Source organism: Drosophila ficusphila, unplaced genomic scaffold (genome assembly GCF_018152265.1).
Source record: "Drosophila ficusphila isolate 14025-0441.05 unplaced genomic scaffold, ASM1815226v1 contig_414, whole genome shotgun sequence".
NCBI lineage: Eukaryota > Metazoa > Arthropoda > Insecta > Diptera > Drosophilidae > Drosophila > Drosophila ficusphila.
The window spans coordinates 4,373,636-4,388,586 of NW_025064328.1; the positions used below are offsets into that span (position 1 = coordinate 4,373,636).

Consider the following 14,951-nt stretch of genomic DNA (forward strand, 5'->3'; position numbering starts at 1 on the left):
CAGATTGTTCTGAAAAATCACTGCTTTAATTGAAATAAAATGTTAACAATAAACACTAAAAAAATTTAACATTTTATATGTTTTTTGGGATATAATTCAAAAATTGTTGAAAGGAGAAGATTTTAGTTTTCAATAATTAGTAAAAATAATTCTTGAAATTAAAAATTGTTTTAAATTCATCAACTATTTCTTTGGAATAAAGTTTTTTTTTTTTTAATATTTCCTTCTTATTGTATCTTCCGAACCTTTTCCCACTGTTCCCAACTTCATTTGATCCCACTGTGCAGGACTTCGGCGCAGGCGTCGCATTGAAAGCGAAAATCGAACAGCGTGGGAGTGCGTGTGCGAGTGTGTGTTTGGACCAGAGTCAGTTAATCTATTGCCAGCTCAACATATAGACACCGCCAACAGATGTTGGCAGAGTGGAAAATCGAGTGAGAGCAGCCAGAAGCCAAGTCCCAGTTGTTTTGGATTGAAGAAAATCGCAGGACTTCCAGAAAATGTCGCGCCTCTTGTTCGTGGCCCTGCTGGCCATCAGTTTGGGTTGTGTGGCGCCCAGCAGTGTCAACCACCTGCCAGCGGGCATGTCGGTGGACCTGGGACCAGGTGTGAATCTCAACGAGCGCTTCTTCGACCAGGTGCGAGCGCTCATCAAGCGGCGGCTCCAGGAGAAGGGCCTTGCGAAGCCGGAGCAGCAGGAGATGCCGTTGCCGTTGGCGGACGACGATGCGGTGGCTCTGCAGAACCAGCGCAGCTACGACAATGTTCCCCTTCCCGCGGCCAGTGTGCCCACTCCGGTGCTCGTCGAGAACTGGCCCACCGAGGAGCACAGCTTCGGTCAGGTCACCGCCGTGGCCGTGGATCCACTGGGCAATCCGGTGGTTTTCCACCGGGCCGAACGCTACTGGGATGTAAAGTAGGTCAACAGCTGTCGCTGCCTGGTAACAAGTGTCTATCCCATATGTACACAGAAATTGGGAAGCCAATTACTTTGATCCTTATTTTTTTTATTTTTTGATACCTAATACGAATTGATACGTGCATCCAAACTGAAAATGTTGTAAATCAAAATTAAATCTATTTGCTTATCTGGATTAGCTTATCCTCTATCGGAAGAGATAACATTTAGATTTTTTTGCAACATAAGATAAACAAAACACTTATATACATATTATGATTAGATAAATAACACAATTTTATTGCAGTACTTTAGTTTAAAAACCTAAATTCTTGGTATCCTTTTCCCCAATACTAAAAAATTGTGATAGCACCACTAATTCATTTTATTTTTCAGTACTTTCAACGAGAGCAATATATACTACCTAATCGAGTATGGACCAATTAAGGAGAACACCATCTACGTGCTGGACGCGAAGACGGGAGCTATTAAATCGGGATGGGGATCGAACATGTTCTACATGCCGCACGGAATGACCATCGATGGCCACGGTAACTACTGGATTACGGATGTGGCCATGCACCAGGCCTTCAAGGTGAATTTGTGCTTGACATAATTAAGAAAATAATAATTAAGAAATCCAAATTCTATTTCCATATTAGTTTAAGCCATTTAGCAACAAGCCTTTGTTGACGATTGGCAAGCGATTTAGGCCCGGGTCATCCGTGAAACACCTGTGCAAGCCGACTTCCATCGCAGTGGCAACAACAGGAGAGGTAGGTGCTACCTGTTGAGTTATTTTCACTCCCGAATTTACAACAATTGCAATCCACAGTTCTTTATCGCCGATGGCTACTGCAACAGCCGCATACTCAAGTTCAATGCCGCGGGCAAGCTGTTGCGTACAATTCCCCAGCCACCCGGTGCGTATACTTAATTTTTGCGTATACTTAATTGAGTGGTAGAAAGTCTTTTGTTTGATTTAAAACAGTTTTTGCCATTTTTTATTACAAATGAAATTAACATTTATTCACAAAAATTATAATTTGTCTAAAAATATTTGTATTTTGACAAGTTTCTTTAATTGCTTTGACTATCACTTTTGGTACAAATATTAAATTTAATCTGAAATTGTTGTTTTTACTTTTCTTTTTATATTGTTTTTGAAGGCAAATTTGAAGGCATCTTTCTAACCACCTGTTCTGCAGAATTCCTCTCGTTACAGGTTCCACATGCCATCACTTTGCTGGAACACCTGGATCTTCTTTGCATTGCTGACAGGGAGAATATGCGCGTAGTCTGCCCAAAGTAAGAAATCCTATTTTCCTAAACCATTAAGATATTAATAAATTGTTTTCGACAGAGCTGGCTTGATATCCTCCCACGGCGAGGGTGAACCGGCGGCAACCATTCAGGAGCCTGACTTGGGGCGAGTTTTTGGCGTCGCCAGTTATGGTGACATTGTGTTCGCTGTGAACGGACCAACTTCCATGCTGCCTGTGAGGGGATTCACCATTGATCCGCGATCGGAGTCAATTATCGGGCACTGGGGAGAGTTCAAGAACCCGCACTCGATGGCGGTCAGTGTGAATGGGTCGGCTCTGTATGTGACCGAGATCGGAAACAACCACCAGACAAACAGAGTGTGGAAATATGTGCTGGCCTGAGCCTAATTGAAATCGCTTTAAAAGACCCGACTCGCACTGCGCTCCTGCATATCCCTAGGACCATAGAACCCAACCAAATAGTTTTCAGCAGAAACAGGCAACAGAATCAGACTCCGAATCAGATACAGATAACACAGAACCTAAGCATAAGCAGAGCCCACAGCAAGTACAGTTTAACGTGACTCTTCGTCAGATCAATAGAGAATAGTAAGTGCTTAAGTAATGTACAAGTTAAGTATGTAAATTGCTTGATAAACAATACCACAACAAACATAACCTCAGACTCTTTATGTTTTGCACTGTAATGAGCAAACGAAAACGAAAACGAAAATTTACAAAACAGCTTAAATAGTACATATACTTAAATGTAATAGTTATGCGTAGGCACTAACTAGGCACGAATGTGAGGATGTGGTGACGTGGGCATGGATAACCGATTCCGCAGATAACCGGGGGCAACCAGCGCATACAAACATACTTGTGTATCATATTGTAACCTATATCAAATATATAATCGTATCTGTATCTTATCAACTTATCGTAGCCCATGTAAATTATGTATGTAATAAACTGTTGCTGTTGTGACGTGAACACGGGATTAAGATTGTTCGAAATCAATGACTATTTCCCCTAGAGGCCAAGGAATGTTAACTCTTATAAATATAAATATAAATATAAATATTTCCCAACTCTAAAGGTTGAAATGAGCGGCAAGTTTGCATGGCAAACACTCTAACTTAAAATTCCGGAAATGTTTGGGCATAACTTAAATATTACAAAATATAAATAGAAAACTTGAACACATATAGAAGTAAAAAATTCGGAGGGAATGCAGCTGCTGTCATGTGGAGCTAAGCCAGTGTCTGGCGAATTCCAGAGTCTTATTTAAGTGTGTTAGCCATTCCAAAAGCTCCGCTTGAGTATCGGCTGCAAAGAAGACTCCCGATTCGTAATCAGATTCTTTTCCTTGCAGTAGAAAGCTTCTGGCGCGGGCACATAGTTCCCGTGGAGCTGCAGCTATCGAGGATTGTCCGCATCCTGGCAACTCCAATGAGAAAATGGGTGCCTCATCCCCAAGATTATTTTCATGTTGCCAAACGGATAACTGTACGCCATCCAAACTGCACCATCTTCGATTCCAGTGGTGTTTGTTTTTTGGGTCCTGAACATTTAAAAAGCCAGAGAATCGGTTTTTGGGCAGTCGTAGGTCTACTCTCCCAGTAATAGATATTGCCGGTCCCACATTCGTGGATTTTGTGTGTGCCCTCAAGGGCAACTGCCAGGATCGCGAGCTGCGCAAGCAAATCTTGTCGGTGGATCTAGTTTCACTGGCAACCAGTTGAAAGGGTGCCAGGTCCATGGCTCGCAACGTGAAGGATGCGTGCAGGCGAAAGCGGGAGATGATCTGTTCGCTTACAGATCCTGCTGAAGAACTAGAGTTGGCGGAACCCAAGTTACCACTGCCCCGTCGCTGTAAAGTATTTTGTTAGGTAGCCGCTTTCGGGGATAACTAAAACTACTTACCAGCGTCTTGGAAGGCTCCAAAGCAAGTGTGGAAACCTTGCGCAGGCGCAACATAAAGATCTGGCAGCGCAGCTCCAAGGATTCCGCCTTTTCACCGCTATAAAACTCCAAACCACATTCCCGAAAGAATGCGGTACCATTCTGGCACTCCACCGATTGAGTGGAGCGAATGCGTCCTGCGCACTCAAAGGTGCAGATGTAGTGGTAGTTGAAGAACATATCCTGGTTTACATCTGCCCTAACTGGCAGTTCCATGGCATCGATCAGAAGGCATTGGCTTTGCCTCCTTGTCGCCAAAGCATCCTCACTTAATTGGCAACCAAGAGGAGCTGACTTTCGCAGGCTGGAGAAGAGCAACAGTCGCTCAGCCTCCACCATTTCTGCCGAGATCTCCAATTCCGGCATCTGGCGACATATGCTCACAGCTTGAGCCAACTGCTCGTTGGGACTTAAGGACTCGTTCAGCAGGGAATCCAGATTGAAACTAGCATAGTAGGTGCTGCTGTCCAGCTCTCCTTCCGTTTGATTTGACTGGTCCCTTGAGAAATTGAGACTGTGAGTCAGTCGCTGCTTCTCCGCCAGGAAGAAGTCCTTTCCCTTGCGATACGATCGACGCAAAGCATTCTTTAGCAGGCGGTAGCGAGCCAAGGCGCTGACCGACATCAGCTGGCTATCGCTGGGATTGGGCACAGTCTGCATCAGCTCACCCAAGCTGCTGCTGTTGTGGAAGCCAGAGGGATCCACTACATCCAGCTGCTCCGCTTGCTGGGGAGTTGTGGGGCAACTGAAGCTGAGATTCTGACCGAATTTACGCAGCGGCGTGGTTGGGCCATCGTTGATATCGATGGTAAGATTGCGTGAAGGCTGAAAAATTAATTATTACTCAGTCTCAGATAACCAAACCAAAAACAATGTTATATTTCAAATGCGTTTTAGAAAGCGATGGATATTATACAGAGTGATAGTGGATATTTACAAGAGTAACAATGTCGGATGCAAGCGAAAGCCTTAAACTCTAATGGGAGTCAAAAAAAATCTCTACCTTGGTTGTGAACCGCTGACTCTGCTTCTTTTTTGGCGTACTCTGATTCGCCGGCTGAGGACCAATTTGTCCAGAGCCATAATCATTAGTCACAAAGGAGCTACCAGCACTTCCAGCCCCACCCAAACTGTAATCCGCGTACAAATCATCGGCGCCTTCATTCGGCATATCATACGAAACGGAGTCCACATTTAAATCGGTCTGTAAAGGGTTTTTGATAAAAAATTAAGCTAAAGGTTAAGATCCTTTAAATCAACTTACATTCGGCACCTTTTCCAGGCGATCCAGCACCAGTTCACTGCGGCACAGATTGTCCAGGAAGATCTCGCTGCGCTGCAGTGAAAGTTCCGATCGGGAGAGATTTCGATTCTTCTTGGGCGGCGAGTGCTGCTCGCTGATATTGTTCAGAGATTGGTGGGTAAGTGGAGGCGGCGACTTTAGCTTCGGCTGACGGAGCACAGAGGATTCAGTTGTTTGGCTGGCCGAGCAAGAGGTTTCAGTACCACTTGGTTCTTCTGGCAGAGGCATGAATTGAAAGAAGTTGCCGTTCTTCAGGGATTCGTGTAGAAAGTGACCCAAGGCAACGGGTTGCATGGGTTGAGCAGCCTGGTTGGTTAATTGAGGTGGCGTTGGTTGCATGACCTTCTTAGGCTGTCTATTCTGATCAATTATCTGTGGCTGGATAATCGAAGAAATTATCTCCGGATGGACAACTTGAGCATTAATCTGTGGCTGGACAACCAAGGACTTCATTTGCGGGGAGTTCTTTGGCGTCTTCTGTACTCTGGCGTACATGGCACTGATATCTACTGGTGATGGTGATGGAACCGGCATGGATTCACTAACATAAGCCGTTGAGCTTTCCGTTGGAGTTGGAGTAGGATTAGTGATCTGCGCTGCGGTCCTAACCTCATGATGTGGACTCCCTCTAATTTGCATGCAGTCCTCCTCGATCTCCGAGTAGATCGGTTCGCTGTCAAGATCACGATTAAGACGTGTAGTGGCCACAGATGTGGTTATCAGACTGCTGGGTCCGTCTGTGCAGTCAAAGCTCTCGGTTTGTAACTGACTGTGCTCAAGCGGATCAAACCGAGAGCAGTCCTAAAACAATTTTGATTAAATGATTTAATTAATGGTATAATATTTGTTATTATTGCATATTTGTCAAAATAAAATACTATTTTGACCTTAACGTTAAACATAAACATTCAGAAACTGAACATATTATTGCTTATCAAATATTCCCATTTTAAATTTCGATAGTCCGTATGTCAGACCGTTATCGATATCCCATGCATGCAGCCCAGCGAAAAAGAGAGCGAAGCGGACGACGCAACAAGCTAGAACAGCTGACAGCAGCAGATTTCTTCCCTTTCCCTTGGAAATTCGGATGCCAAACAAAATTGCACAGGACCAGAGGCATTTAAAGGCAACCAAAAGCAAGGACAGATGGCGACAAGCACCTGAGGAGATGTACAAATCCCTGCTCCGCACCGTTCCACTCCAGGTCAGATCCCAGATCATCAAACTTAGCACCACAAAAGGCACAAACGGCAAACGCAAACAAAAAACAGAGGAGATGGAAACTCGCTACGATTTTAACAGGCGGTGGAAACCGTTGCAAAATTATAAAGCACTGTGCTGCACCCATAAGCAGTCCACTTTCAAGTTGGTCTCTTACAACATACTGGCCCAGGATCTGCTGCTTGAGCACCTGTTCCTTTACGTGGGTATTCCCCAGGAGTTCCTCACCTGGCGACGCCGCCAGCAAAATATTCTCCAGGAGCTGATCAAATTGGACTCGGACATCCTGTGCCTGCAGGAGATGCAGTACGATCATTTGGCGCTGCTCGTCCAAGGACTGCGCATGGGAAACAGCAAACGATTGGCGTATGTTTTTAAAAAGAAGACCGGACATCGCACTGACGGATGTGCCATTGTCTACGACTCCTGCAAGTTCGAGTTGCTGGACCACCGGGCTGTCGAGCTGCATGACAAGGAAGTGGCTCTACTAAACCGAGAGAATGTCGCTCTATTTGCCAAGTTTCGGTTTAAAAAGGAGCAAGTCCAGCAGAAGGATTTCGTGGTGGCTACCACGCACTTGCTGTACAACCCAAACAGAAGTGATGTACGTTGTGCTCAGGTGGGCAGAATACTGGAAGAACTACAGACATTCTCCACTGACACACCCATTGTCCTAACCGGCGACTTTAACAGTATGCCAAACTCATCACCCATTGATTTACTCATCGGACAAAGGGAGGGTGAGGAAACCAAAGGTAACCAAGCGCCTCTGCGCTTTGAACTAATCGACCCGGGCGAGAACACTGCATCTACATACCAGGACGAATGGATCACTGTGGACTACATCCTCCGCTCGCTAGGATCTCGAAGTAGGCACAAGCTTTTGCCCATCAGCGTTTACTCGTTGCCCTCGATTAGTCGCTGCAGCAGAATTGGACAGATTCCCAACCACTATCTGGGCTCAGATCACTACGCCATGGGCGCCATCTTCACAGTTGTCTAGTATTTGATATTCTTACCATTTCTGACTCATCAATAAAGGTACGATAAATGAATTATAGTACCCGCCATTGACATTTAAATGTTAAAGTTTAGCGCAAGTTAAGAGTTAAATATAGTCGCTTGAAACGACAACTTGTAGTTTTTTAAATTGGCTAGAAGGTCGAACAACTCACCCGAAAGGTTCTTTGTGCCCGCTCATCACTTGCCTCCAACTTGGCTCGAATGCTACTCAACAGATAGCCCATTTTGGTGATGGTCACATCTTGATCGAGATCCTTCTGGTAGGAACGATACGTAGTTGGTGGCGGTTCCGTTTGAAAATCCAGCTTGCGAGCTCTGTTGGCACGTGGCAGCTTCTTGGGAGGCGTCGGAGCCTCCACCTTACGCTCGAAATCAAAGTAGGGCTGCTCCCTATCCAATTGTTGGCGGGTTGATGTGGTTGTTGCCGATGGAGTGGTCTGCATAGGCGAATGGTAGCTGCCCGGCGGAGATTGGGAGTGCAGATCCAGTTGCGAAGTAGAGGTTTGCACGCCAACAGTACATTGTTTCGGAGTAGTGTTGATCTGCTCCTCCCTCTGGTACTCCTCTTGATTCGATTTCTTTGGCGACACAAAGCGGAGAATCTTCTTTTTAGAGTTATTCAGGAAATTCTTTGACTTTTTTCCAAGGCTTTTGGACTTGTTACCCTTCCAGGGAGAAAGATTTCGCCACTGTTCGCCCCAAATGAACTTCTGGCTAGCCTGAGCGCCTGCTGATTTAATTCCTCTCGGATACTTTATGGGCGTATCCTTATGCACCATATTCGAGGCAAGGTTCTCGCTCATACTTCCATCTACAGTGTCTAACGATACTTTTGGAACCACAGGCTGTGGTTGTACTTTGGGCATTTGCCATCCAACAGCCACTTGCGGTTCCGCCGAAGGAGCTTGGGTTTTAAAGTCGCTGGCTGACTTTCCCTCGTAGTTTAGCATGTCGTTGATTTTGGGCTCTCTCCATCCAATAATAATCTCCTTAGAGGGTGCACCTTTCCGACTACTCTCCTGTCTGATATTCCGAGCGTAATTCGAGCCCCGCTTCGACTCCACCACTCGCTCGATATCGCTGAGTGAGGGGCAATTTGGCAGATGCTTGTGGCTCTTCGGCTTCTCTACCTCAGCTAGATTATAAAAAATACATCATAAGATTTAGCAAAACCATAGATTCAATAAAGGAAACCGTAACCCAAATGTTTAGAAAATAAACTCTTTATTTGGTTAATACAATAGATTTTTGGTAAAATTAATTGGTTTGGAAATAGTTGTTATTATATTTGGTTACGGTTTCATTGTCTTGGGTAAATTACTTACCCATGGGATAGGATCTGCGCTGGCTGTCCTTCTTGCGAGAGAAGTCTAGTTTACTAACGGGCACCTGAACTCCACGCTTGCGCAGGAATTCGTCCAGCACTCGCTCCGCCTCCCGCACCGAAGGATTTGTGGAGGTGAGCGAAGATTGCGAGAGCTTGCCGTCCAGACTTTGGGAGCTGCGACGCGGAGGCTTTGGCGGCGGTTGTTGGGAATCACGTGCCTTGAAGCTGACTAGCCCCTGCGATAGACGCTTTTGTAGAAGACGTCCACCTGCTCCTGAACTGCGGCGGGAACGCGAGCTCCTGCGACTAGAAGGCTCTGTGGCCAGCACTTCCTTCTCCTGTTCTTCCTCAATAGCTGATTCCTGCTCGCTGATATTGGACAAAACTGGAGCTGACGGCTTGTAAGCAATAGGTTCGTATGACTGCATTTTAGTGGCACTTTTTACTGTATGCGAGCTTCTATGTCGGCAACTGGAACTGGAGCCCGAGACTGGAAGTTTTTGGCGATTTACGCGTACCTCAGAAACCACACAGTTTGCGTGCAGCTCCTGGATGATGTGTATAAGCGGTTCATCGTCACCGCGCACGGCACTTAAGCGACTGACAGCGGTTAGTGGAGTTTTGAAGCTGGATTTTATGTTGGCCGGTTCGCTGTGACGACCTTTCCCCGCCTGCTGCCCCTGGCTGCCCAGATTGTTCTGCTTGGCGGGCTGTAAAGTGGGTGTAAAATGGGATTTAGTTTGTGAATAGGAAGGGGTTAGGACCTTTAACCAACCTTATAGTTCTCGGACCGCCTGCTGCGCCGTGGCAAACGCACGTGCTGGTCACGTGGCGGCGCTGTGGAGCCGCAATCTCCGCTGTCGCTGGTGAAGCAGTAGCAAAAGCCATTCTGGCAGGGTTTTCCTTTGCGCTCTTGCTCCTTGTTGCATCGATTCTGGTTGATTAGGTCCGCATCTGTGGTCCTCCGAGTTCGGGGCTGCTGCCGGGGCATGTTGGTGTTGTTGTTGTTATTATTATTGTTGTTGTTTTCGCAGTCGCGACTTTGGGTTGAGACTCTGCGGATGCGACGTGCCCGAAACTCATCGATACACTCCTGCAAACTGAATGAGGATGTGGATCCAGACTCGGCAGAATCCTCCTCCTCGTCTTCCTCTTCCTCTTCTTCTTCTTCGACTAGAACATGTTTGGAGAACTTTGAGCCTGCAAAAGTCTAGATTCCAAGATGCCGTTTATGTGCAACGCCGATTAAATTGCTATTGAATGCTTACTGTGGCCATTTTTGAAATATATTTTAAGCTGATAAGACCAGCTGCATGTGCTCCACTTTTACACGTTGCACGTTTTCTACTCCGGATTCGTGGTTTTCCAATCAAAAGAAAAACGACGCCTCGCCTGCATTATTGTTTTCCCTTTTGTGCCGCTTCTTCTTTATCAAAACTGAGAGAGTGTTTAACAACCCTGTCTCTCACCAGAGCTGAGCACATAGCTAGGAAAATGGGAAGAGAAATAATGACTAGAAAAAGTTTGAATTCAAAATTATAAAAATGGATTTGTACTAAATCTTGTTCGTATATTGTAAACAGTAAAATAAAAAGTGTGTGGCAAATAATATTTTAATTTATTAGGATGTATATAAGAATTTACTAGCTACCATGCCATCTCTAGTCACAAAGAAACAGCTGTCAGCTGTTTGCGGCATGAGGTTACGTCTTCTTCTCTGATTACGAAAACTCTTAAAAAATTTGATTGAACACTTTTGAATTAAAAACAAACATAAAATGTCAAATAGCCACTTGTTTTTAAAGTCCGGCTTTCCAAGGGCTCCCCTGCAAAATGGACTGGGTCGCTACGTTTGCCAGCTGCAGAGGATAACACTGAAGTTCTGCAAGAATAATGGATCCAGCAGGGGAATGCGGTAAGGAAAATTTGGTAAATTACAAATGCAAAATAATAAACAATTTGAAAATTTCATAGCGACTTTATTGAGAACCATTTGGTGGACTTTGCGAAGGAAAACCCCGGCATCGTGGTCTATGTGAAGCCCAGGCGCCATCGCACCCCAGTTTTAGTGGGCGAGTATTGTGAGTACCCAAATAATAAAATAAAGTTAAGAAGTTTTATCAGTAAAAGTGGTTTACAATATCCAATTATTTATAGTGAATGGAGAACGCGAGTGGCTTAGCTGCAGAAACAGCACGCAAGAGGAGATCTCTAAGTGGATTGACCTGCTAAAGACCCAGAACGGCAGTTCCAGCTCTCTACGACTGCGTAAAATGTGGCACACAGAGGTTCCGTCCATTCAGGGTCCGTGGACGCCATTCCTTCTGCGTTCACCAGAAGCTCAAGGTCAAATATATCCCAGTGAAGAGGCATCTAAACCACTGGAGACACCACAAACCGCCACGGAGAAGCTTATCGAACTGTTCCGGCAGCAGCAACTCGAGGCTGGCGAAGGAGCCCATGAAGTTCTAAACAAAAAGCGGGCTGAGTAAACCATAAACACATAAATTAAGACTTTTTGTAATTGTTGCTTTATTTTTATAGTCAACATAGTTTTGTTGGTAAACAAATAAATATTTAAAATCTAAACGACTAAAATTGTGCTTCCTCCGCATGAAATATCGAATCACAAGTAAAAGAAAAATCGAACAACTTATTGTCCCCTTGGCGTTGTTTTCTTTCAGATAGTTTCGATCGATATGTTTCGGGTACTTGGAATATCATTGTGGGAGTATAATAAATAATGCTTAAGGTTACTGACCCCTTTGAGGATTGGAATACATAGTGAAATACCAATAGATGTGCAGAACAGGCTCTCAGACAAAAGAAGTCCAGGGGTAAACAGGTTCTGGTGACAACTTAGCATAACCAACTAACGCTTACAGGTGAGTTATGTGATTCCGATCAGCGACGATCAGTTAAGTACTTTGAAGTCTGACTAAGACGGTTTTGCTTGGGGACATACACAGGTAATTGCGAGTGGATACAGCGAGTTTTAGAGTATCAAAAAGTACACCACGAATAATTGCTTGTGTGCTAAAGTATTTTCCAATTAACACTTAGACTTATACATATAAAATTACATTCACACATACGATCAACGACTTACACACCAATAAAAGCATTTTGCTCGAGTTTACAATTTCCGTTTGGTGAATTCCTTTGGCGAAATGCATTTGGTTCTTCCTAATTATTACTATATAGACCTTGAGTACACAAATGTTAACGTTGTCATCAAAATAATTAATACGGACGTCTTTACACTTTTGATATTGTTGTCAATGGTATATCACTAGTTAAACTTAATTAAACTCTTGTTTAAACATATGTATTTTTCCTTTCATTCCCAGCAGATCCCCCCACTGTCGCTATCTATACCTAGACTTTGTATTTTGGTGTTGGTGGGTGAGCTTCTAAGCAAGCGATTTCCGTTCGCAACTAGCTACTGGCTGCTTTTTGGTTTCGATAGATAGCCTTTCTTTCATAGCACGCAATAATAGCTTAGTTCGGTTGCCAGATCTCCTCAGATGTCGCCCGTTTCCATGGCAGCATTAATGTCGGCCACAATCTTTCCCATCAACTCGCGATAGGGGGAGTCTGATCGGAAAGCTGTTTCCAGCAGGGTCTCCTCGCCGAAGAAATCGAACACCTCGTCGATGCGACCCAGCGATTTCTCTGTGAGATGCGGCTGCACAATCGACTTTAGCGCCACATGTGACTCAGCTATGGATTTCTGCAGGTAGGCCAGATCAAAGGTGAAATCCACCTCGTAAAATGATATGATGGAGAGCTGTGTGTTCTGTTAAAAAAAAATTGTGGGGTTAATATTGCTCTTCCGCAGGATTATTCGTGTTTATTAGAAGCATTTTACAGACGCCGTTTCTCACCTGAAACTTTCTTTTAAAGTTCTCCGCCTTCTGCAGCTCCTCCTCGCTGAACTGATTGTTCCGGTGAAGCACACCAATCTTGATCACGATCTTGATGATGTTCTTGATCAGCTTCTCCGCCTTGGCCTTGTTGCCGGTGTGCATCTTGCACAGCCTGTACAGGTTGTCCAGCAGCGAGGCCGTTGTCCCGTCAATAAAGGTCTTTGCGATGTTTTTGGTGGCCATGCGTGAGAGGATTTTCTTCTGAGCTCGCAGCCCGATATCGTGAGACTTGAAGACGTTGTCAGCCATGACTAAAGCGGATGGGAGGGTTGCGGATTGAGATATTGTTATTATCGCTGCATATTCATTGAGTGAAGCATTGTGGCGGGGCTATTCAAGCAACTTGAGCCATCCAAACAAAACGGAGAAACAACTGAGCAACCAAAGAAAACTGAAAACTGGCAACAAAAAACTGAAAAGCAAAGCAGCTTCGCACTTTTCAGCCTTTTACCTTCCAAGTTCCAGTAGTCGACGCTCCAGAGCAGCAGACATTGTCGAAGCCCGGCCACCGACATGGTTGCTATATATATACCACACATATATTACACCGATTCCCGTTGCAAGCATTGATAAGAGAATTACAGATATAGAAACATGAATTATTGGGTAACGTTCATCAGCACCGTATCTCTAGATAAAGGAACTTTCCTTCCTTCTTTGTTATGGTTTTGTTCTTTTGTGTTTGAAGTGGAGCACGCAATAAAACAGTCGATATGGCCTAACTTTAGCTAGCATGAGTCATAAAAAAGGTTGGATTTCTGAGATAGATTCTTCTTTTAGATTTTGTTTATTTCAAGTTAAATATATTATTATCAAATCAACTTAAATAATAATTTAAATTAAATTGTTGCTTTTTTAGATAAACTTTGACAGTACAAAATTCCAAGTTCGAATTATCGTAAATTTGACACTCAGCTTTTGTGATAAAAAATCCGTAGTGTTTATTAATCACAAATTCTGGGAAGTACTAATAGGAGTTATAACTGTTCTTATCACTTGTTAGGACAGTTCATTATACAGAGTTAAGACCGTATTAATAATTGATGACCAACTGTGCCCCTTTTGGGTGGCTTCACACTAACCGTACAAATATATATAAGGTCGTTCTAACGGCGACGAGGCGCGTTTCGTACGTGTTGGAGCCTTAAATGGAAATGCGGCAGTTTTTCCAACTGTCCAAACAAGGAGTCTAGACCAGGGCTAGAAACAATATGGGATTCAGAGTGGAAATTCCCTTGCGGGTCAGCAGAGTTCAAGCACTTGAATCATTATATATATTAACTAAAACCCACCCAAGTCGTAACTAAATTTAATCCAAAACAGGGCATCCCTGGCTGCTAATTTAACTAAGTGAATTTCTGTTCCAGTTAGATAATGCCTAGCTTATAACCGTATCATGACACGGATCGTTCCAAATGGCTAAGGTCACGCAAAGTGCAATAAAAAGAGGCCTAACCCTAGAAGAAAAAGGGGGTGTGGCTGTAGGTGGGCGTCCTCCAAGGACAACAGTGGAATGCGGAAGTGCGCTACAGCCAAAACAATTGGGCTCTTGACTTCTGGCTATTTGTAATCCAACTTTAAATGACCTACCCTCGGAACCTCCACGGCTCCTGCATTTGCGTGTTAAGTTTTCCTTGCGGGTGGGTTTCTTTGCCTTTTTGGTGTTATTGATTGCAACAGGCATACCATACCCTCCCAAAAAAAAAAAAACAAGAATAGAATCCCAAGTTTGGCGCTCTGCCCGCTCACCTGTTTTTTTGTTGCTGCAGTCCTTGAGTTTTATCCTTGAGTCCTTCCTTTGCTTCGCTGAGTGTGTATGTGTGTCTTTATCCAACGACTTATTCTGTATCTAAACTCCTAGCAAAAGCAACCAAAAAGGGGCAGCTGCATTGAAATGCGTAAATTGTTGACGATTTGTAGCGAAATTTATGCGCAACTGCGATTAAACATAAAACAAGTCAGCGAACAGCAACAAAAACAAAATATGATAGAGTGTGACCAGGCGGTTTCAGTTATC

The 14,951-nt window shown here is 44.3% G+C and overlaps 5 protein-coding genes across 6 annotated transcripts; 3 read left to right on the top strand and 2 right to left on the bottom strand.

The window, feature by feature from the left end:
• The first annotated feature begins 339 nt into the window (after positions 1-339).
• On the top strand, positions 340-3,163 carry LOC108087679 (peptidyl-alpha-hydroxyglycine alpha-amidating lyase 2). Its single transcript, XM_017185184.2, has 6 exons — positions 340-916; positions 1,295-1,493; positions 1,561-1,674; positions 1,734-1,821; positions 2,107-2,206; positions 2,262-3,163. The coding sequence occupies exons 1-6, from the start codon at positions 501-503 to the stop codon at positions 2,563-2,565; spliced, it is 1,221 nt and encodes a 406-aa protein (XP_017040673.1). The 5' UTR covers positions 340-500; the 3' UTR covers positions 2,566-3,163.
• Positions 3,164-3,319: 156 nt separating this feature from the next.
• LOC108087678 lies at positions 3,320-10,433 on the bottom strand. Its single transcript, XM_017185183.2, has 8 exons — positions 10,274-10,433; positions 9,781-10,215; positions 9,004-9,715; positions 7,831-8,813; positions 5,393-6,232; positions 5,132-5,332; positions 4,090-4,953; positions 3,320-4,036 (listed from the first exon to the last, which is right to left on the bottom strand). The coding sequence occupies exons 1-8, from the start codon at positions 10,280-10,282 to the stop codon at positions 3,407-3,409; spliced, it is 4,674 nt and encodes a 1,557-aa protein (XP_017040672.1). The 5' UTR covers positions 10,283-10,433; the 3' UTR covers positions 3,320-3,406.
• On the top strand, positions 6,446-7,788 carry LOC108087681 (protein angel). Its single transcript, XM_017185185.2, has one exon. The coding sequence runs from the start codon at positions 6,522-6,524 to the stop codon at positions 7,656-7,658; it is 1,137 nt and encodes a 378-aa protein (XP_017040674.1). The 5' UTR covers positions 6,446-6,521; the 3' UTR covers positions 7,659-7,788.
• Positions 10,434-10,675: 242 nt separating the features above from the next.
• Positions 10,676-11,594, top strand: LOC108087736 (39S ribosomal protein L43, mitochondrial). The gene is made up of 3 exons (XM_017185258.1): positions 10,676-10,920; positions 10,980-11,086; positions 11,163-11,594. Exons 1-3 carry the CDS (start codon positions 10,784-10,786, stop codon positions 11,495-11,497), a joined length of 579 nt encoding a protein of 192 aa, XP_017040747.1. The 5' UTR covers positions 10,676-10,783; the 3' UTR covers positions 11,498-11,594.
• On the bottom strand, positions 11,514-14,938 carry LOC108087735 (tumor necrosis factor alpha-induced protein 8-like protein). Of its 2 annotated transcripts, none has more exons than XM_017185257.2 (3): positions 14,684-14,938; positions 12,893-13,185; positions 11,514-12,804 (listed from the first exon to the last, which is right to left on the bottom strand). In XM_017185257.2, exons 2-3 carry the CDS (start codon positions 13,181-13,183, stop codon positions 12,529-12,531), a joined length of 567 nt encoding a protein of 188 aa, XP_017040746.1. In that variant the 5' UTR covers positions 13,184-13,185; positions 14,684-14,938; the 3' UTR covers positions 11,514-12,528. The 2 variants fall into 2 exon arrangements, with proteins under 2 accessions (XP_017040746.1, XP_017040745.1); XM_017185256.2 differs by lacking the exon at positions 14,684-14,938 and adding an exon at positions 13,386-13,472.
• Between the last annotated feature and the right edge of the window lie 13 nt (positions 14,939-14,951).